Below are 23,787 nucleotides of genomic sequence, written 5' to 3'. Positions count from 1 at the left end.
TACTGGTTTGATTGCCATTCCCTGGTTTCCAAAAATGTACCTGGGAATTAAGAAATGGAACGCGTCTCTTGACCACCAGTAGGACCAATTCCGTTTGTGTTTAAAGAAACCGTGCTAAACGATTCTGACCTACGTTTTGATACGATTGGTTTTCATATCTGGTGGAGTGATTGTAATTGAAAGTACATTCTGGAAAGATCATTCATGACTAGGACAGTGTGAATTTGAATAAAGCTATTCATCAAAGACATCATATATTCTATGAAAGCTTTCCCTAGACTCCTTAAAAACAATAGGAGGACTTTATCGAGCTATTTTAATAAAATGACTTCTCTCCAGTATAGATTGGAAATGGCAAATATTAAAATCTGTCATTTCATGATCTTGTTATCGTTTGCTGCTGTTTTGTCTTCTGAGACGGGTCAGGTCTCACTGTGGGGCCCAGGCTGACCTCAAGATCCTCCTGCCTCAGCCTCCTGAATAGCTGGAGTTACAGTCCCGCACCACAGAGTGCAGCTAATGATCTCTTTATGAATGTCATGTATGTTTACAGTAATTGTCAAACAGTTCTCATCATTGTAAGAGCTGAGCAGAAAATAGTCTTCTATGTTCTGTAGATAAATAATTACCCCAGACATTATTATTATTATTATTATATTATTATTATTAAAAACACACAAAATGAAGAATGTAGTACAAGGATCTCTCATGTCCTCACCAGCCCCTGCTGATACCTCATATCTAATATCTATACTAGATGTAACTCATAACTAACCTGACATCTAATCTGTAACCTTCTTTCCTTCCCCAACACTTATCCCAGTTATTTGCAGGACAATCCTATATATCTGAAGATTTCATACATCCATATTTCAGAGAGTGTTTTCACAATATTAGATGATGTGGCTGGGGTTATAGCTCAGCGGTAGAGCACTCACCTAGCGCGTGTGAGGCTCTGGGTTTGATCTCAGCACCACATAAAAATAAATAAATATATCAGGCGATCTGAACATAAGAAAACCAGGGGCTCAGGAGGCTGAGGCAGGAGGATCTTGAGTTCCAAGCCAGCCTCAGCAAAAGCAAGGCACTCAGCAACTCAGTGAGAGCCTGTCTCTCAATAAAATACAAAATAAGAGCTGGGGATGTGGCTCAGTGGTCAAGTGAGTTTAATCCCTAGGATTCCCATTCACCAAAAAAAAAAAAAAAAAAATAGTTTCCATATTCTGCCAAATGCAGGAAACCTTGAATTGAGGTATTTCTTTAATCCAGGGATTCTTAGAGTTTTCTATATGCTAAAACATTCCATGAAACACTAAAAAAAAGATGAACGTGCAGAACTCTCTCTTTATTTTTAAAATGTCACAAAACAATAATGATATCATCCTGGCATTGAACTTTTTGTAGAAGCCACAGCTTTCTAGACTTTATGACAATATGTTTAATTATATTATACCTTAGATTCCCTTCCATAGGAATTTCAGGTTCACATTAAAAAAAAAAAAAAAAAAAAAACCCTAATGGGATATGTCTCAAAGCGTGGTCCTCAGAGAAACTACACCGAATCAGCTGGAGAAGCCCTGCTGAAGTCTATAGGCTGGTGTCTCCCTGAAGGTCGGTGGAATCTCTAGTTCTGGTAGGAGCCAAGGAAAGTGCATTTTAAATGACTTCTCCAGGAAATTCTCAGGCACACTGGAATTTTCAGACCACTGGTCCCAATTTTTCTACCTAAGGTATATAAAACGGCATGGGATGAAAGGGAGTGAATATCCCTTCATTTTCTTTCATGAGAAAGCAGCTCCACCGCATTTCACAAGTGACAGAGCTTTGCAGACGGATGCTGCTTCTGCTTCATCTGTGGCGATTTGGGCTCTAACGATCTCACTCATCCATAAACACTGGGAAGTGTTTCGGTGTTAATGAGCCTCCAAGTTCCTTCCCTGATTCCACTGGAAAAAAAAAAATCACTCCCAGGAAAGGAGAAGGGGTGTGCACACACCCACGTGTCCTACTCTGTGGTGTGAGTGGTTTGAAGAAATCTCTCAGCTGCTTGGGATTCTGAAGAATTTAAGGTGTCAGCCAAAGACGAGTTCCTGGGCTCAAAAGTCCTTGCTCTTGCCTTGAAGCAGCATGGAAGACTTTGGATGCTTTTGTAGCCCAAGTTCCCCTCTCCTAGCCTCTGCAACCATAGTGGTTTTGTTCCTGTGGGCATTTGCTTTGCGTTCTGAGCTGGGGCTATGCAGGGTTACAGATGCTAACTATTCAGGACTTTATGGCCCTTAGACAGCCACCTCCACAGCATTAGGGCAGGTCTGCATGTGGTTTTGGGGAAGGAACAGTCATTAACAACATTCTTGCCTGATGCAGTGGTGCACACCTGTGATCCCAGCAGCTCCGGAGGCTGAGGCAGGAGGATCTCAAGTTCAAAGCCAGCCACAGCAAAAGCAAGGTGCTAAGCAACTCCATGAGACCCTGTCTCTAAATAAAATACAAAATAGGGCTGGGGATGGGGCTCAGTGGTCGAGTGCCCCTGAGTTCCATCTCCAGTACCAAAACAAAAGAGTCTTCTTGGGCAAGCATTGCTTTATCCATGGAGGATGCTCACGGAGGATGCTCACAGAGGAAGGAAGGTCAAATAACCACACACTCCTTTTTCTGTGTATCACACCTGACTGCACAGAGGTATTTCTTTGTAGGCATATTCCATTTGTCATGGTGCAGATGCTGCAATGTTGTTATACCACTGCTTGCTTCTTATTTCTCATGCTCCTCATATCATTTTAGGAAATAGATTCCACTATCTTTTTGAAAAAATTTAATTGACAAATAATTGTATATATTCATAAAGCACAATGTGATATTTTGATAACACATTTTCATTGTGGAATGATTAAAGCTAATTAACATATCCATCACATAGCAGGCTTATTATTCTTTTTGTAATGAAAACATGGAAAAAATCTACTCATTGAGCAATTTGGAAATATACAGCACATTATTATTAACTATTGTCACCCTGCTGTGCTATACATGTCAGAAACTTATTCCTCCTGTCTAACTGAAACTTTTTACTCTGTGAGCAATGTCTGCCCATTCCCCCCACTCGTGCCCCCCAACCTTTGCTTAAACGTATTCTACTCTGCTTTCTTCTTCTATGTCAGAGAATATTGCTTTTTCATTCCAGGCATTGAACCCAGGGGCGCTCCAACACTGAGCCACATCCCCAGCCCTTTTTATTATTTTTTTTTATTTACAGACAGAGTCTCATTAGGTTGCTTGGGGCCTTGCTTAGTTGCTGAGGCTGGTTTTGAACTTGCAATCCTCTTGCCTCAGCCTCCTGAGCTGCTGGGATTCCAGGCGTGAGCCACTGTGCCTGGAAAGAGACTCTTTCTTATCATGGCATTCAGGGTGATGGACAGGTAACTCACTCTTACAGGGACCCTTGCTCAGGAATGCCCCATGCTTATTTTAAAGTTCTGCTGTTACGGCTTTGACATTCTTAGTTATTTTGTCTCTGAGCCTGCTTTTTGTGTAGTTTAGTGGGATGGTGGAGCACACGCATGCACTGGTGGCTCTGTGAGTAAGTGGCTACAGTTCGATAGCAGCAACCCACACACACCCCATCCCAGTCAGGCCTGAGGACCTACAGGCAGCATTCATGCAAGCCGTGGGTGCCCTGTGCAGGTGTGTGCATGTGTGCATAGCTGCTATCTGGGTGCTGCAGCCTGCTGGGCGTGAGCACATCAGGTCCTGAGCCCAGAGGGGTGGAGGTAATATGGGCATCAAGAACTGGAGTGGATATCAGCAAAGCCTGCAGGGTAAGGAGGTACTCAGTCAGCCCTAGGGTCCAGGGTGGGAGGAGGCCAGCTTGACCGAGCCAGAGCTAGCCCTGTGGCATTCACAGAAATGCTAACTCTCAGCCTGAGAACCAGGACAGTGACTGTTGTGGTCAAGCAGTAGGCTTTGTTAGTAAATTATTACAAACTATTTTTTCCCCATTTGAATATGGACACTATCAGAAAGTATATCCCAGAGTGACTCAGATTCTTTAAAGAATTTAAAATCTATGTTTTAGAACATTTCTGCAACATTGCAAAGCTAATATTCATGGGGTTATGAATAAAAAATTTAATTTGAAGGTTATTCCATTTAAGGACAAAACCCTATTTTTATATGAAGCTCCAGGGGAGCCAGTTATTAATGAGTTTTCCGTTATAATTGAAGATACTGCAGATACTACAGATCATGAAGTTCACTTACGGCTTCTTAAACAAACTCCTCCAAAGTTACAGCAAATGGCATACATAAAAATAAAGTTGTTTTTTTTATATACATGTACATTAACAATTCAATTCAGGCTTACACAAAATGGATTTATATTGAAAGACATAGGGTTAAATCTTTTTTTAGAAAATTGATTCCAAGCCAAGTACGGTGGTGCACATCTGTAATCCGAGTGACTTGAGAGGCTGAGGAAAGAGAACTGTAGATTTGAGGCCAGCCTCAGCAACTTAGTCCCTAAGTAATTTAAGGAGATCCTGTCTCAAAATAGAAAATAAAGGGGGTTGGGGATGTGGCTCAGTGGTTAAGTGCCCCATGGGTTCAATCCCTTGTACCCCACCAAAAAAAAAAAAATCTGTTCCATGAGAACAATCAGCTCTAGATGTTCTACAATTTATACTTTAAAGTGATTTTTTTCCAGAAACTTATATTAACAGCTGAATGTGGTGGCACATGCCTGTAATCCCAGCAGCTCAGGAGGCCGAGGTAGGAGGATGTGAAGCTCAAGGACAGCCTCAGCAAGTTAGAGAGGCCCTCAGCAACTTAAAAAGACCCTGCCTCAGAATAAAAAGTAAAAAGGTCTGGAGATGTGGCTCAGGGCTTAAGCACCATTGGGCTCAATCTCCAGTACCAAAAGAAAAAAAAAACAAAAAAGCAATTTAGACTAATATTGCAGTCAAAGAAAACTCTCAATGGTTTCAAAAAGACAAATTGGCAGAAAGATCCTTTGCAAAATGAAAACTTAACAAAAAGTATTTATGACCTTGCCTTTGCCACGCGTCACTAATGTCACTTCCCATTTTATCATCGGAAAAGGAAGTTGCTAAAAATTTAAATTTTGATGTTCTAAACATGAATTTTCAGAAAAATCAAGCAAGACCATCCTATCAAATTCTAATGCCACTGTATCTTATTCTTGAATTTTTAGTCATTATTTCATTACTATTGTACTACCAACAAGCTTTGTTTTTAAGACGTAATTTGTCTGAAGTTGTCACTGTGTGGGTGTGGGTGTCATAGATGGGAGGAGTGGCTTTCATTTTTAATGTTTCAAAAATTACATTATTGTACCATCTCAAATGTTTAATCACATTCAATGAGGCCAATTATTCTCCTACAAGCATAAATAAGATATTAGTTATTTTTTTAAAGGCACTATAAAAGGAAAAAGTTTTCCCTCGTCCTAGAAGATTTTCTTAAAATATTAGATATCATTTACTCTGATTTGGTGGGAGAGATGTGGAGGAGGATTGGAACTGACAATGAACATGGTACATAAACCTGTTCTTCAGATCCCTCCCTAGAGGAGATTAGAAGAAAAAAAAAGTGCATGAATCTAATAAAAGAAGAAAAATATTTCTTAAAAATTAAAACTTGAAGACAGATTGAATGCAAATGAGGAATTTTCTTCCTTATGTTCTGAAGTAGAATGCACGCTTCTCTTTCCCATGACTCTTTTATCAATACGTCCCTTAAAACCCTAGATTACGACATTCTACTTTCCACTTCTAAGTCTGGACTAAGAACACTACGGAAAGTTTTAAACATTTGAATACATGATGCGACCCTCTATTGTAAAATACATCGACACCCTGTCTTTGTTGGCTGTTGCTCTGACGAAAGAGTGTTTCATAAAGAAAGGAAGCCCATTTCTTACAGTTCTGGAGATTTGGTAGGCTCTTGTAGCTTTGGGTCCAAGGTGAAGCAGAACCTCATGGCTGAGGAGACCAGCTTAGGATACAGCAGCCAGAAGGAGAGAGAGAGCTCTGTTCATCAGGGATAGGACCTAAACCCCAAAGGCACAACCTCAATGACACACATCCTCTAGCCACACCCTACCTGCCGACAGGTACCACCTAGTTAATTCACATCAGTGGATTCAACCATCAATCATTGTATCTCTCCTGATGTAATGATCTCACCCCTGAAATGTTTTTTTTTTATGTATTTGTTCTTTTTACATATACTTAACAGTATACTGTATTTTGACATATGATGCATACATGTGGTGGTGCGTGATGTGGCCTCACACTGGTTGTACATTCATATCTGAACAGAGGAAGGTGATGTCCACTTCCTTCTGCTGTCTTTCCTATTCCCATCCCTTAATCCAATGAACTTCTATTCCCTCCCTTAGTGTGAGTCACTATCCACATACAGAGAGTACCTTTGACCTCTGGTTCTGTGGGATTGGCTTATTTCATTGTGAGTTTCTTTTAATCAAAAAAAAGCAACCAAAGCACTTTTGGAATTGTCCTTGGAAATATTAGTCAGTGAAATGCTGTTGCCTGTGACAAGGGGGTTGACATTGAGACTGTCATCTCCAGTGGGAAGGTTTTTATGATGGATGCAAAATTCTCTTATTGCAAATTCCGGATTAAAGAAGGAAAATGTGGGTGTTTTTTTTTTTTTTTCATGTTTAGCTTAAATAGAAAATTATGATCAGAAGCGTGTCAGAAATAAAAAAAAAAATACGTTGCTTTCATACTTTTAAATAAAAGCATATGATTATTACACTCTACATGAATTATGATGGTTATAACCTTAGGGACACAGTTGGTCTGATGGGGTCTGAAGGCAACAGAGACTCTCTGTGTAAATTGCAAGGTTGTGACTGAAATTTTGGAATAAAAATTAAGAAGAGCATGGTACACTCCATACCTATGGAACACTGGCTTTGCAGGTCTGTAGTTTTCTATAAAGTGTTTTCATATGAGGTCTGAATAAAATGATACCTTTCATTATAAGTCATAAGCTGTATAAATACAGAATATTTGAAAAAGAAAAAAGCACTGAATGTGGTTGAACTTCGGGTGACTTTAAATGATTGCATAACGATTCAAAAATATGTCTAGCCAGGCACAATGGGACATGCCTCTAGTCCCAGCATCTCGGGAGGCTGAGGCAGAAAGATTGCAAGTTCCAAGCCAGCCTCAGCAACTTAGCAAGGCCTTGTCTCAAAACTAAAAATTTAAAAAAGGGGTCCATGAATGTGGCTCAGGGGCAAAGCACCCCTGGGTTCAATACTTGGTACCAAAAAAAATAATTTTTTTTTAAAAAATCATATATACCTGCACACATATATATGTATATAACTTACCCAGAGGTTGGCATTTTATTGGCTTTTCTGAATTCTTCTTCTCTCAATAGAGAGGACTGTCATTACGGTCCCCCCTTCCACAATGGATGTCACCGTGGGCGAGAGTATCGTCCTCCCCTGCCAGGTGTCCCATGACCCCTCCATGGACGTGGTGTTCCTGTGGTCTTTCAATGGCGATGTCATCGACTTAAAGAAAGGAGTGACTCACTTTGAAAGGATCGGAGGAGTAAGTGTGTGCCATGGCTGGGAGCTTAATAACAGGAATCAAGACCCTTCCATGAATCACCGTTACTCATAATCATTCTCCCCCTATTATCTGTGCGGATAATCACTGTTTATGAAGCTGCGTCTGTTTTTGTTTTGTTTTCTGGGTCTCATAGAAACACTTGGTTCCTAGATGCAATTATAATAAAAGGGATCATCAAAGGCATCAAAGACAGAAACTACAATAATCCTAATGTCTTCTGATTTCAGAGCAGCCTTATATTTAATATTTATCCAGTTCTATAAAATAACAAGACCTGCTGTGCATGATGATACCCTTATTCATTTTTTTTTCTCTCTTTCTACCTACAGGAATCTGTCGGGGATTTGATGATACGGAATATTCAGTTGAGCCATTCAGGAAAATATCTCTGCACGGTGCAGACGACTCTGGAACGTCTGTCGGCTGTGGCCGATGTCATTGTTCGAGGTGAGCATGAATTCGATTGGCTTTTGTCTGTTTATGATAAATGATGAGGCTTGACCAGTGTCGCTAGTCCTATAATCTTAGACTTTGCATATTAAGAAACCATTCTTGTCAGAGAAAAGTCCGCCTGAATCAATAGTTGTCTTTTCTACCTGCTTTTCCTTGCATTCATCTTTTTGAGAGAAGAACTTAAAAGAGGTTCTTCTCCGTTTGGGCTTGCTATGTAATCTCCCCGGGTCTGGCAATTTTCTAATCTCTGGAGGGAGCATTTCCACACGGATGCTTTACTGTGTAAGCTGAGTTAATAGGACTCAATCTCCAATTATGTGCTGCACACACACGTGATTGACAATATTTTATTTTCTAAGTGTTACAGGTAGAAATAGACCGTCCTTGTCAATCCGTGCATTTAGAAATCTCCAATACAGGGCTGGGGTGGTGGCTCCTCACCTGGCATGTGTGAGGCACTGGGTTCTATTCTCCGCACCGCATATCAATAAATGAATAAAAGTAAATGTCCGTCAACATCTAAGAAATATATTTTTAAAAAATGATTTTCTAATACAGTCATCATAAAATATCTTTCTCAAGGTCCTCCAGGTCCCCCGGAGGATGTGAGAGTAGAACACATTTCTAGTACCACCTCCCAGCTAAGGTGGACACCAGGCCCGGATAATAACAGTCCCATTCAAATATTTACAATTCAGACGCGGACACCTTTTTCTGTGGGTTGGCAAGCTGTTGCTACAGGTAGGTGACACAGGTGCTTTTATATTCTAACAACCACCAAAAAAAAAAAATACTTTTAAATTTATTAACGTAAACAAATGTGATTTTACAGTTTTTAAATTTAATAATCATTTCACAGGATCGTTTGTTTTTGGCTAGTACCAATCCATCGCCGTAAGTGTCCCTTTCTTTTTAGTTCCTGAAATTCTCAACGGTCAGACACACAATGCCACCGTGGTTGGTTTGAGTCCCTGGGTGGAGTATGAATTCCGGGTTGTCGCCGGGAACAGCATTGGCATCGGAGAGCCGAGTAAGCCATCGGAATTGTTGAGAACCAAGGCGTCAGGTAAGGAATCAATGTCTCTGAAAAGTGCAGAAATAGAAAAAAAGAAATTAAAAAGCATTTTGATGGGTCTTGCAGTACGTGACAGTGAGCAAGGGATGCTCATTTTTACATTTTTATCTGTACCGGGCAAGGTGTACTTCCTTGGACAGTGGGTCGAATTAAAGATGGTGACCCCTTAGCAAGAATATCAGAATAAGAGCATCTCAGAAGACATCTGTGCATCTTATCCATTTTCTAGCAAAAATCTAATAGAGAGTCTGCAGGTTGGTAGATGCCAACCAGTGACTGCTTATTTCGTTGAGATGTGGTAGCCAAGAATTCCTCCAGTCTCTGGTGCAGGTAGCCATACATTTTCATCTGTTTCTCAACTCTGACCTACTTACAGAGACATTGGACAAGAGCATGCATCCCTGCCCATACAAATGAGGTAAACCCTCAACTGATTTAACAGAAGCTCTAATTAAGCACCAACTGGTTCACTGAACAGCACAACATAGGTGGAACTGGCCTCCAAATCAGTTTTCTTGAGATTTTCTCAATAGATCCTCTTTGTTAGGCTCAAACTTCTGCATCCAGGGTGACGGCTTATCAGCTTGTTCTGGTAGCTCGTAAAGTTGATGTTCTTGTCCAGTCATACAAAAAAAAAAAGGGTCACGTTGTTGCTGTGGCTGGCTTGGTTGAACTAGCATGAGCTAATTCCAAAAGACATGCACAGTTATAATTCAATTTCTAAACTGCAGGTAGTGTGTGTGTGTGTGTGTGTGTGTGTGTGTGTGTGTGTGACTAGGGATCAAACCAAGCACATCACACATGCTAGGCAAGTAAGTACTCTACCAACTGAGCTGCCTCCTCAGGCATAATGTCATATTTGCACCAGAGGTTTGGCTCTAGAAAAAAAAAATAATCTGCAGCAATAACATCTAATTAAATCACGCAACAGGTGTAGGGCTGAGAAGAGCTTGCTCCCTTTCACAGGAGAGGGAGATGAAGGACCAGGATGTTAGCTGGTGGTTTGGGCAGAGTTTGGATTAGAAGGAGCAGCTGTGAACACAGCATTCTCCAAATAACAGGGAGGCCTCAACTTAGATGAGCAAGAGGTTGGCCAGAGAAAGGGTGTAAACCAAGAAATTTCCAAGCCTGACATCAGAATCTCTCTAGGTGTGGACCGATGACTCTGGATATTAGCTTTGGTTTCTGGTTGGTTGTTGACAGCTGATATTATTATTATTATTATTATTATTATTATTATTATTATTATCATCATCATCATCATCATCATTATTGTTATTTGGGTAACTTTGGAAAGGTTGACCCAAACTCTGGAGTTTCCAGAGCACGGCTTGTGTACCACCTTGTACTGACCTTGAACACTGTCCTTCACAGTGAGCTATGCGATCATCCTGATTTCCCCCAGGTTTACGCATCCTGCTGAAGTTCCCCTTCCCCTCTCCTACCCTCCCCTCTCCCCCATCCTCATGGACCCAATTCCTTCTCAATATGATTTTCAGCCTTATTATAGTTAATCTCAAAATTAAATAAAGAATGGAACTTTATGTTTCACAGGGAACTGGAAACTTTCGAGAGAGCGAACCCCAAGTCTCTTTTCCAACAATTTGCTCTATACACAGCTCAAGGAGGCAAAGGCCCTGAAATAATGTCCCTGTAACCTGCCAAGCACCGTCAACCCAGTGACCGGGTAGAATCTATCCTGATTCATGGAAATTTTGACCAAAGGTCCTAAAAGACTTAGAAAATAGGTCTAGGTTCAAATGATTATTTGGGTTTTTTTTTCCTAATATTGTTGTTAGTGCATTATAGTTGTACAGAATAGCGGGGCTCATTTTGATCCATCTGTAAATGCCTATTAATGTAGTTTGTTCCAATTCAATCCCCAGTGCTTTCCTGTTCCTCCTTTCCACCCTCCTCCTGTTCCCTTCTTCTACTCTATTGATCTTCCTTCTATCCATTGATTTATTTTTAGCGGGCATATTACAGTCATATATAAAATTGGAACAAAATCATGATATATTTCTGCAGGCACATAGCATCGTTTGGCCAACTTCCTTCCCATTTCTTCCCCCCTTTTACTCTACTGATCTCCTTCTATTTTTAAGGAAGATCCCCTATTTCATTCTCTTTTTTAAATCCCTAGTTTTTGCCTATTAGAGAAAAACATCTGTAGGTTCTAGTGATCTTCTTCATAAAATTAGAAGGAAACCAAAAACCAAGGGTAAATCTGAAGAGGAAAATGCGTGTTGGGCAGATGCTGTTTTTGTAAAAGAACAGATTATCCTCTGGCTGTGTTGGGGACAGAGATAAGCGTGTGTATGAAATGCAAGGAAATGAAATACTAGATTTCCTTAAATGGTCTGTGCACGGTGGGGAAAAGTAGCAGTGAACAGAGAAGCCTGGCCTCTTTTAACCCCAGCAAGCCGGTTGGTCCCCAGCCCTACCCAGATGGCTTCTAACCCCGCTTTGCAATATCGGTCACAATGGCCAGACGTAATTTCACATCGTTCATGCACCACATAACTAGCAGACCTGAAAGCATACTCAGCAGCGTTATCACTATCCAAGGTACAGGATACCTTTGTCCTTTTCTCAAGAAAAATAGTGTTGTTGTTTTTTTTTTTTTAACAGTTCCACACCTGCAAAGCCTCACCTGACCATGCACCGCATTATACATGACATAAATAGCAATGGTCTATTTTGCAGTTTGCCTGGAAACTTTATGTATCACACTCGTCCTCAGAAGGGTATAGCTGAAGGGCACTGTTTTGTGTGATTCATCAGAATTATTGGTTTCTGAATATTCCACAGGGGATTCAGGGATGCTCCTCACAGTCACCTTCTTTACATGAGAAAACTCTGACTCTAAGAAGGACAAGCCCCTCTTATTCTTTCCTGAGAGTTGTGAGATTCAAACGCAAGGTGATAAAATAAAAACTCATTCATTGACATATTTTTTTTTAAGAATTTCACTTTTAAATGTTAAGATACCCTGATGGCAAATAAGGAGAAAAAAAAATTTTTTTTTAGTTTGTTTATTGACAAAAATAATTAATTAATATACTGCCACAGTAACTTGTTTACAGCCCAACTATATAATTAGGTACTAAATCAGCGGTATCTCTGATACCATCTGAATGGAACATCATTTTGCCAATTAGTAGATGATGCATAATAATGTCAAATGCACGACGTTACTCGATTTTTAATTAATTTTGGAGCCAGGGTGCTCATGCATCAAACACAACTGTGTCCTCTCTCCTCTTAGAAATTTTGGATCTGTGTAAACATAATTTATGTTCATTAAAAATGCAAGACTCTCTCTCTCCCAGTGTGCCTGGGTGGGATCTTTTGAAAGGTGAAACCCAGAAACGAAATTTTCTTCCTGATGAAGATGTGCTTTAACAATTGCTACCCACCCCACCCACCCCCCAACCATTTCTCTTGATTGTTTTCAGTGCCTGTGGTGGCCCCGGTAAGCGTCAGCGGAGGTGGAGGAAGCCGATCCGAACTCGTCATTACGTGGGAGGTAATTTTATGTCCAACTAAGTTATTTTGAAGGAAAAAGATTTAGCCAGCCAGGAAGAACACTGAAAAAAAAAACACAAAAAGATTTATTGGATCACTCTTTTGAATATATGAAAATACATGGGATAAAAATACACCGTTCTGATGATGAATGACTTAGGGGTGGTATTAGGAAATTCTAACTCGTACTAAAGGATGAGAGGATGAGTAACTCAGCACAGTTTTCTCCCCAGTATAAGAAAAACAACTTCAATATCTAGGGAGCATTGGTTGGTAGCTTTTTCTTAAGGACCAGTTCTGGTTGAGCTGGATTATTATTAGATTTATTATTACTATTTATTATTATTAGATTATTATTATTATTATTGTTATTATTATTAGAACTATTCTAATGTGAGGGAGGTGAACCCATTAGCCTACCTGCCGACGATGGTTGTTGCTCTAACATTGCTTTTTATATCCTGTGGACTTGTTCTTTCCAGCATCCAGATGAATATTTAGGCCCCTGGAATACCCTTTCTGCTCACTGTGTTTAATATCATGTTGACTTGACTTGTATGGATGGCAAATTTGGTTCTGGCCTTTTATCTTTAGACTTTCTGCCAATTTCTCATTTCTAGCGTCTCGGGACTGTCTTGGCCCCGGATGCTGTAGCAGGAGAGGGAAAGTAGAGTCAGTTCTTCACTCTCCTCCATTTTCTCTGCCCATTTCCCATTCCTCATTATTTTACTCAGCTTCTTTATGACTGTGACCAAAAGACCTCACAAAACAAGGAGAAAAGAAAAGGCTGATGTGGGGCTCATGGGTTTCAGAAATCTCGGTTTAGAGACAGCTGGCTCCATTGTCCGGGGCCCAAGTGAGGCAGGACAACATGGCGGAAGGTGGAGGCCAAGGAAGGCTACTCGGGACATGGCAACAGAGAAGCAGAAAGAGCTCAGCTCACCGAGGACAAAATAGAAACCCTGAAGGCTCGCCCCCCAGTGACCTACCTCCTGCAGCCGCACCCCACCTGACTAGTTACCATTATTTAATTCATATCATTGGATTAATCTGCTGGCTAGGTTCCAGCTCTCATAACCCAATCGTTTCACCTCTAAGCTTTCTTGCATTGTGTCACACAAGAGCTTTCCTGGGACACTTCATATCTAAGCCATAGCACTCATTCACTGTGCCATCCCTGGATTCTCCATGGTTCTAGAGGGTCGGAGTGGGAGGAAAGGAAAGAGGTAGAATAGGTGCTAGGCGCTAGGTGCTAATGGTCGATCCCTTTGTAATTTGGCCGTGGCAAATATAAAACACAGCAAATGGCCAGAAGACAGTGTTTTACAGGGCACGGTGGGCTGCGACCGTGTATGGGGTGAACCCCATACACGGAGGACCCCCAGTCATCATTCCTTAGTACAGACCCAAATGGCTGCTGAAAGCATTTCCTAGTTTCTGGATTCTGGTGGTTTGTGCCCAGAATCTTGATGCTGTCGGTGGTCTTTGGGGACAGAGTCCCTTTCAAGGCTGCTCATGGACAGTCCCCCTTTGAGGGTTCCAACTATACACGTAGAGGGCAAGCACGTTTGCTCCACGTCGGGTGGAAGGTCTGTGCCGGAGCTTCCCTCTCTCACTCTGCCACCAGTAAGCTTTGCAGATCTCTCTCCAATTTAGAAGTTACTCGGGCAGTTAAGAGTATGGACAAGCGGGGGGCCCGGTGGCAAGGTCCACAATCTCTTCGGCAAAGGCCACATAGTATTTTCATTAGAGTGGGCAAGTTTGGCTGGTTTCATACCTTATTTTTTTCTCCCCAGTGGTCAGAAATTCCTGAAGGTCGATAGCTAATCATGTTATAGTCTATAGGTAGGGTGGAGTGTTCATGAATTCTGTGCATGTTACATCTTTCTGAGGAATCAGCAATTGCTATACTCCACAAGTTGGATATCATGTCTGGTTGCTGGACACAGATCAAAAGAAATAAAGGCAAACTGGACATTAGCATGTGTTCATGTTGTGTGCTCCCAAACACTTCTAAGTTGGAAGGGCTCGTGGTGAATGTGACCTAGAAAACGTGAGCATAGATGAACCCTGTACGATAAAATAGGAGGTGGACATTCATAAGGAGAGTGGACGCTTTTTCTTATGTAAAGGGTCAGAGAGTGAAATTGGTCAACCTTGTGGGCCACAGGATCCTTCTTTAGCTTTTTGCGGGGCTGTTGTAGCTCAGCAGCAGCCACCGGCCACATATAAATGAACATGGGTGGCTGTGTTCCTGAAACCTGTATTTTCAGGACCAGGCTGAGCGCCAGATTTGGCTAGAAGGCTGCGGAGGTTGCCGAGCCTTGGCTTCTAACTGTAGATTGAGTTCTTACGAAGCTGTGCTTGCAAACTGACTTATTAGTCTTTATCTATCTGCAGTGGATTTCACTCCCTCTAGAAATTCTGCATTTCTTTCATTCTACTGACCCCTTTCTCTATTTAAAGGAGGAAATTCTCATTTTTGCTCTCTTGAAACAGCTATGCACATTTCTTCACCCTCTGACTCTCGGTCCATATGAAAAAGGAAAGACAGAAAGAAAAGAAAAAAATGTAAAAGAACTCTCTTTGGTTCCCCTTCAACTGAACCTGCAGGACTTAGACCCCTCTTGAAGGAACCCCATGAGAAAGTCCTTGTACTCAATTGACACATGCAGATCTCCATGAATTCTGAATCAGCATTCTGATGACATCTGAGCTCAGAGAAGCATCTCCGACCAGTCTAATATTCCAGCAAGTTTCTAAAATTCTCACAAATCTCTTCCTGTCACCAACTATTTGGGTTTTTTTGGGGGGGGACGGGGGGGTGTTGGTGGTGGTAGGGTGTACCGGGGATTGAACTCAAGAGCACTTGACCCCTGAGCCACATCCCCAGCCCTATTCTATATTTTATTTACAGTCAGGGTCTCACTGAGTTGCTTAGTGCCTCGCTTCTGCTTGAGGCTGGCTTTGAACTCGCAATCCTCCAGCCTCAGCCTCCGGAGCCGCTGGGATGACAGGTGTGTGCCTAGTTTCACCAACTGCTTTAATGCTGGTCTCCTTGTCAAACAGAAGAGACACGCTGATAGAAGGACCCAGCATCCTTGTTGGATTTCTGAAGCTGTATCTTCCCTGTTCTATTCACTTTCTGTATCTCTAAGACTGTTGCGCATGGCAGGAAACAGAGAATCACTCAGGTCATCTTGGTTAATGGGGATTTAGTTTAAAGCTACATGGAAGGTAACAAGGACAGGGAAATGTCGGTGCAACCTAGCAGCCAGGTCAAAGGGAGAGCTGCAACTTTGTTCATCTCTGTTCTGAGCACAGGAGTCCCATCCAGAACCACCTGTTCTTGTGAACAATCCCTGGCTTTAATAATCCTCACCTGTGCCTCAGTTCTTCCCATTGCTTCCAATTTTATACCTGGCTACTAGTTCAGTCCTCTCTGTGTCTAATTGAGAGCTTCTTTTACTTAGCTTCTAGGTGCCCCAGTGCCCTTGCTACTGACCACCTTCTGCTTATTGCCTGCCCTGTGATTGCCCACCACCCAGTCCTCCTACCTCAGATGTGAACTCTCTGAGTGACAGAAGTTGTTTCTGTTGGTTACTATCATGCCCAAAGATTTCTTTTTTTTTTTTCTTTTGGTGGGATGGATCCTAGAGATGGAAAGCAGAGCACTTAACCATGGAACCACATCCCTAGACCTTTTTTATTTTATTTTGAGATGGGGTTTTGCTAAGTTGCTTAGAACCTTGCTAAGTTGTGGAGGCTGGCCTCAAACTTGTAATCCTTCGGCCTCTGACTCCACAGCCTCTGGGATTACAGGACACACCACCACTCCTGGTCTAGAGCACAGAGATTTTTGCACTAGAACAACACATAGATGCTGAGCAAGATGGTCCCTTTTGTTCTGGTGCTGTAGCTGGGTCATCAGACGTGGTGTAACTCTGGGGGATACTGCAACTGTATAGTAAATGAACTCCCACGGATAAGGAGGGTCTCAGAAATGTCACTGGGAACTTGAGGGACTCAGGTTATGATGCCCTGTTAGGTGTGCATCTTTAGTTTACCAAAATATTAAGGAAGCATCAGAAAAGCTTTTCCTTTGGAAAAACACAACAAAGTCATTGCTTTTTTAAAAACATTTTTTTTTTTTTTTTTTTTTTACTAGTCAATGGACCTTTATTTTATTTATTTACATGCGGTGCTGAGAATCGAACCCAGTGCCTCACACATGCTACGGAAGCACACTACCACTGAGCCACAACCCCAGCCCCAAGTCATCAATTTTTAAATACAAGTTTCTTATAACCAGGTGGATACTCGTCCAGAATCAAGCCCAAATTCATTTTCCTTTGCCTCATTCTATGTGATTACTTATCATTTTTCTTACTTACAGAGTTCTGGGGAAATGGGTACTTATTTATATTTTGCGATTTGAATAATTTCAGGTTTGGGGATGTATTTTATAGAATTTGATCTCTGTGGAGATTATCACGTATTTGCTTGTGTCAGGAAAAACGCACAGGAGTTCACTACAAATGAAGATATGGGTTTTAAAGATACTAGGAGATCCTTTAGGCTTTCTTGTGAGAAACGTTCTGTCTTAAAGGGTATGTTATTGTAACATAATTTCATCACCCATATCTTACAAGATTTTCTTGTGAAGTGAAAACATACAGAGTTTTAAACAGTTACTAAGTGAATTCTGCGCTGACTTTAGAATCATGTTTTAGTTTTTATCTCGAAACCATGTATCTTTTAGACCACATATGATCATCATTCGTGAACAATTAAGGAACTAGATATAAATGAATAGGATTTGGTTTTTTTATTATTTTTATTTTTAAAGTTTCAACTATTGCTCTGAATACCTTTCTTTGGGATCATTTTCCTATTGGCATTCCAAGTAAGAGTATTTTCTCAGTACGTCACTAAACAGGGCCAATACCTATGTTCGTTTCTATCAAAGAAATGCCGGATAACACTAAATATTGTAAGAGCTCATTACCGTATTTTGGCCCGTGCTGAGTTGACTGACCACATTCTGACCAAGTCCATTCCAGAAGAGCTGCAAAACGGAGAAGGGTTTGGATACATCGTCATGTTCCGGCCCGTGGGCTCGACCACCTGGACCAAGGAGAGAGTCGCCTTTGTGGAATCCTCCAGGTTCATCTACCGCAACGACAGCATCACCCCCCTGTCTCCCTTTGAAGTCAAAGTGGGGGTCTATAATAATGAAGGAGAGGGCTCCCTGAGCACCGTGTCCATCGTCTACTCCGGGGAAGACGGTGAGTTGACCTTAGTTCTGGGTTGGCTCCACTCGAGAACTGATGTGCATTTGGCATTGGTTTTCTGGAAGCCCCTCTCTGCTAACGGATGGCTCTGTCTTTGTCTGTAATGGGTAGAACCTCAGCTGGCCCCAAAGGGAACTTCCGTCCAGAGTTTCTCTGCTTCTGAAGTGGAGGTGTCATGGAACGCTATTGCCTGGAACAGGAACACAGGACGAGTGCTAGGCTATGAGGTAATCTAGGTGCACTTTCCGCTTCCTCTAAAGGCACCAGTTCACGCACAGCATCCCTGAACCCCTGACCTAGGTTACACTGTATCACAGTGTATGTCTGTATTGGTCAGCTTTTCATTGCTGTAACAAAAGACCTGAGATAATCGGCTTAAAAAGAAGACTTATTGTGGCTCATGGTTTTGGTGGATTAAGGTCATGATTGTTTGGCCAGTTGCTTTGGGGTCTGTGCCAAGGGACCTCTTCACTGTGGGAGCATGTGGCCAAGGAAGTTCTGAACTGATAAAGAAGGAATGAAGGGAAGAAAATCTTTCCAAGTGATCGTAAGCAGAAAATTAACAAGTGATAGGCATTTCAAGGGGCACACAGTTTCAGTCAAATAAGATGAGCAAGTTCTAGAAACCTGATATAGAGCATTGCACCTGTCATCAATATTAACTTGTTAAAATTTAAGAGGCGCATCCATGTTAAGGGTCGTTTTCCTTTTAACATGAACCTTCTGATCCAGACGAGAGGTTAAGTTAAACTCACTTGGTAGTATCCTTCCATTCCATGTCTAGAGTGCCACACCTCTTATCTGAACCCTATTTATTTCTCAAAGCTTGTCTCTAGGACTGTTCTCTGATCCATGTTGTCTTTCTCCAAATTCTTATAGTTTTTTTTTTTTCCTGTTTCACATCTTTGGAAAACATCCCATGGTTTCATTCCACATAGCTATTCTAATCTCCTAACTAGGCTGTAAGGGCTTAGAAATAGGTATTTACCCTTTATTCTCTTTTTTTTTCTTTTTTATTGTGTCTAAAATCATGAAAAGGATCAGTATAAGTTCAATTATTAACTACCCTATGATCCAAAGAACTCTGGAGTTAATGGCAATAGCAGAACATCATTGCTAGTGCCTTTGATTGACGCATGAAATTTGTTTTGGTCCAGATGTGTTTTGTACTCTTTGTTGAAGCCCATAACCTTCGCACAAGTTTGGAAATTTAGGAAAGCCCGGGTTCTCTAATTTTTATTAAGAATATGTATTCACCTATAGTATCTTTTATTTTTTTTTATTTATGTATCAGACTTCAGTAATCTGGTTGTTTTGCCACATTCGTCGGTAATGGGGAATCATTTTTGTCTCTGACGCTGTCTCTCTCCAAATGCCTGCAGTCGATGGGTTGTTGGAAAGCCGTGAATGGCTTATTCTTTTCTTTGAATAACCAGATCTTATACTGGACGGACGACTCCAAGGAATCCATGGTCGGTAGGACCCGGGTCAGTGGAAATGTCACCACCAAAAACATCACGGGACTGAAAGCCAACACCATCTACTTTGCTTCTGTGAGAGCTTATAACACCGCGGGGACAGGTCCCTCAAGCCCCCCGGTCAACGTCACCACCAAAAAGTCCCGTAAGTATCCACCGCCCCCACACCTTGGGAAAATGAGACTCGTCCTTTCCTGAGTAGTAAGTAAATGGACCTTACTGCTGGGTTCCTGTGGTGACTGCCTGTGTACCTTTAATGTCAATAACTGTTTAAACCCTCTGGTGACAACCCAGAGAGACTCTTGGGATCTTGCTGGAATTCCCGAGGATGGAGCCCTGTCAGCATTTAAAGACAGAAGAGGGTGATGCTGAAGAGCGGTGACTTCAGTTTGCTCTTCCCCAAATGAGTTCAAAAACTAACCTCCCATCCCAGAAATACTGAGTGGTTCCTCTCTCACCGAGTCTCAGTGGCACCTGTTAAACGGAGAAAAATTTGCGTTGGTGGTCTCCTAGAGTTTTGTCCAAGGTTGAAAGGGAAACTTATTAGCAAGTGCTTAGCACGCTTAGTAAATGATGAGCAAATAGTTTTTCCTTATTTTTGCTTTGTTTTATTTATCATTTGAGTCTGACCGTGTACCCTGTTGGATACCTTAATCTTTCCTCCGAGGATATCTGTCACTGTACTTCACTTGGATGCCCCCGAAATCTAAGGATGAACTCTTTTGCTGACTCTCACCCATCTCCCTTTTGTAATCGCCCTGGCTTCCGTCACATCGTTGGGGCTACTAAATCAGAGGTGATCACTGACTACGGTTGCCCTTGCCCTCTGCCTGAGTTCAGTAAGGAACACATATTCTACAATGTCGAGCACAGTGAAAAATCGGGAATGGTCTGATCAAATAGGAGTGAATCCTAGCTGTCATGTGAATATTTTGTGATTTTATATGTTTATGTATCCCTCATACATAGTAGATGAACATAAGTTACCCATATTTTGACTCTTGATCCGATAACTGAGATGGCTACCAAATGACTAACGGGCGAATAGTCTATACAGCTTGGATACGCTGGACAAAGGGATGACTCATGTCCTGGGTTGGAAGGAGTGGGACATCGGGAGATCTCGTCAATACAACCGCTTGCAATTAAATTTTATAGATTATTTAGTTTTTTAATATCCCATTTAATATTCTCAGTCTATCATCAAGCCTGGATTAACTGAAACCATGAAAAGTAAAACTGTGGGCTTTTGTAGTTGTTGAATTTTAAGAAAGACTAAGACATAAATTCAATGCTACCAACAAAAGGCCAAGCTCTCACTTGCCTATGAATGCTGTGTTGTCACTACTCTTGCATTTTGGGAAAGACGGTTGAGAAGAGTTTGAAAATCAGGTGATATTAAGGGTTTTTTCCCTTTATGCTTACACTCACCATGGCCCAAAAGAACCTGGAAATCATCTTAGTTAACAGACCCTTGGATAAACAGATGATCCAGTGACGGCCCAGTCAGTACCAGAGCTGTACCAATTCAGGGATCTGTGCTAATTCTGGGTACATCACTGATGCTCATCATATGACAGGAAGTGATAAGGCAATTCCATCTTTTTCTGCTTTAATTTTCTAATCTGTTCATGGGAAATTCTTCTGTCTGCACTACCTTCCTAAATCATCAGTGAAGCACAAACAAGGCGCTAACAACGAGCAGACCATCGGCAATACCAAGTGCTTAGGAACCATCAAGAGGGAGACAAACAGAACTCTCAGGGGTCAGTCATTTCTAGGGAGTGGAAAGTGTGGACGACAAGTTCCTGGACCAGTGATGCTCTAATCTACTCAGCCTGAGATAGGCTTTCCTCTGACGGATGCCCACAAGTGGATCAGCTAGAGATGGGGCTCTGTTCTGCCCCCTGTCTTGCTCTACCTGCACCAAAGTGATGTAGTCATTGACAGACAGCTGTATTAGGATAAGTTTCTGTGTTTGTTCTGAAGTCGTCCAGAAATCAGCTATTCTGCAGCTAGTAATGGAAATCTCCAATCAATCAGTGGTTTTCAGATTGCCCGGACATTCAGTTCTAGCTGATGGAGCGACGCCAACGTCACAAAAATTCTGGATGGAATTCAGTTTCTATATCAAGCAAAATCAAAGGTGATTAGGAACATGTAGGAATAGTATTTGTTTTTTTGAGTTTTTTTCTTGTTTTTTGTTTTTGGGTTTTTGTTGTTGTTGTTGTTGTTGTTGTTGTTTTAAAAAGCACAGATTTGTATCGTGAAAAGCTCACAGACAATTCAGTGCAGTCATGGAGCCCGGATTGAGGTCGATTTATTATAGGTATCATCCCATTGATCAGCTTAAGGTGGCTGAGACCTGAAGAGTGAACGAAGCATGTATTTCAGAATGAGATTGCTGTGTGTGTCCAGATACATAAATACGTATGCATTTCTGAGATATGTCATGATATATGACATACAAAAGATAGATAAAAAACCTCAATTAGAACTTTTCTTCTGTGACCTGCATTTGCTATTTGATTGCCCATGCAGCCTAACATCAATGTGCATTATTTTGTGCTAATCTATGTCTTCCAAAGAAGAAAATTTTCTTTTTAACATCAAGTTTATTCGGCAGAACAACTTGCACGGATTTGATGGAAATTTGGATCAAATGCCAAGAAAACAACTGTGTGGTTTGATCTAATAGCACATGATCACTTCATAAAAATGTCAGAGATATATATCTTTTGGAAATGGTTTCATGAATCAGGAATGACATCACGCCAAAATGGAGTGGTCGTGTGTGTATCTGCTAAGGGAAAAATTGAAATGAGAATCAGAAAGATTTAAGTGGAGGCCTCTGTGTTCTTTCTGAATTGAATCAAATACAAAATCCTTCGCAGGTCCCAATTTATTTCGCAAAAAAAAAAATCTACTTTCAATATTTCTCAAAACTTTGGCTTTCACCAGCCTGTATGCTTCAATGCCATTAACATAATAGCCAACAAGCCCCTGAGAGCAAGGAGGTGCCACAAATCTCTATCCTGCTGTATCTGAACACCAGGCCCCCTTCCATCGCGGTCTTTTGACATCCTACATGTCAGACGTCGTGAGGCCAGAATGCTAACGCTTCCGAGCGATACTGTCACAAGTTGCCACAGACAGTATTTTAGAACAAATAGAAATGGATCGCCATATGCTTTTAGAGTTCAGAGGTGAAGAATAGCTTCCCTGGGTAGAAATCTCCGTGTTGGTAAGGACAGCCCTGCCTTTGGAGAATCTGGAGAATTGTTCCTTGGGATTTCCTGGCTTCTGGAGAATTCCTGCTTCCCATTTTACACTTTGAGTGCTAGCAGCCCTGGGGAGCTTCCTCTCTCTCTCTCTCCCCTCTGACCCTCTGCTACTGTAAGAACAGCTCCTTGAACTCCGACTCTCTTGTCTACTCCAATCTTTCTTTAGGACCCTTAGGATCCCATCAAATCCACCAGAACAATCCAGGGTGTTTAGCTCACACCAAGATCCTTAACCTAATCCCACAAGCAAGCTCTTCTTTTCCACGTAGAGTTACACAGCCCCAGGATCTGAGGATCGGGAGGTGGACCTTTCTAGGAGACTATTTTTCTGCCTGCCACAGTTATGGAATATGGAACTCCGAGCCTGTGACTCGGAGCCTGCGTTGATTTCTTCAAACTGCATCTCTCCTCTTAATCCTGCAGCAAATCAAGGAGTTTCGTATTGTCATTCTTAGATACGAGGACAGGAAGGCTCCGGAAGGTGCTTCCACGTCATCCATTAGACTGATACACTGGAAGCATGAAATCTCTTCATCCTGTTTCCACTGCTCTGGTTTACAATATCCCCCTCTGTTAAGGTTTGGATATGAAGTATTCCCCAAAACCTTCCATGTGAGGATATACAGCAAATTTCAGGAGCAAAATGGTGATGAGAGCTGTAACCTAATCAATGCATGAATCCACGGATGGATGAACAGTGGTAACCGCAGGCAGGTGGGGTACCCTCACTGCAAGAGGTAGGTCACTGCGGGTGTTCCTTTGGGGTTATATTTTGTTCCTGTTGAGCAGAGCTCGAGCTCTCTCTCTCTCTCTGCTTCCTGGTGCCATGTCCTCAGCTGATTTCCTTTTCCACCATTAAACCACGACGCAAAGAAAAGACCACCGACTCCAATTTTAAACCAGATTTAAGCAAGCTTGTTAATTCCGGCTGGCCGGGACTGTCTCTCCCCAAAATCCGTGGGTTAGAGATCAGCACCCCAGCTCTCCAGGAACAAGGTTTTATAGCACAAAAAAAAGTTGCAAAAGGGGGGTGTCTTGAGAACTTACAGA

General features: G+C 41.7%; 1 protein-coding gene across 1 annotated transcript in view; it reads left to right on the top strand.

Annotated features, from left to right (window-relative positions):
* The window catches only part of LOC143385574 (contactin-6), a 160,542-nt gene that overhangs the window by 127,995 nt on the left and 8,760 nt on the right, over window positions 1–23,787 (top strand). The window contains exons 11-18 of the mRNA XM_076841033.1: window positions 7,429–7,604; window positions 7,955–8,072; window positions 8,661–8,819; window positions 8,995–9,144; window positions 12,612–12,682; window positions 17,735–17,969; window positions 18,087–18,202; window positions 19,412–19,598. Of these exons, the coding sequence (XP_076697148.1) occupies window positions 7,429–7,604; window positions 7,955–8,072; window positions 8,661–8,819; window positions 8,995–9,144; window positions 12,612–12,682; window positions 17,735–17,969; window positions 18,087–18,202; window positions 19,412–19,598 (1,212 nt within the window). The remainder of the gene's footprint in view (window positions 1–7,428; window positions 7,605–7,954; window positions 8,073–8,660; window positions 8,820–8,994; window positions 9,145–12,611; window positions 12,683–17,734; window positions 17,970–18,086; window positions 18,203–19,411; window positions 19,599–23,787) is intronic.

The sequence above is a fragment of the Callospermophilus lateralis genome, chromosome 20 (assembly GCF_048772815.1).
Source record: "Callospermophilus lateralis isolate mCalLat2 chromosome 20, mCalLat2.hap1, whole genome shotgun sequence".
NCBI classification, from domain to species: domain Eukaryota; kingdom Metazoa; phylum Chordata; class Mammalia; order Rodentia; family Sciuridae; genus Callospermophilus; species Callospermophilus lateralis.
Note: the sequence above shows the minus strand (reverse complement) of the source record. Positions and strands in the feature narration are given on the sequence as shown.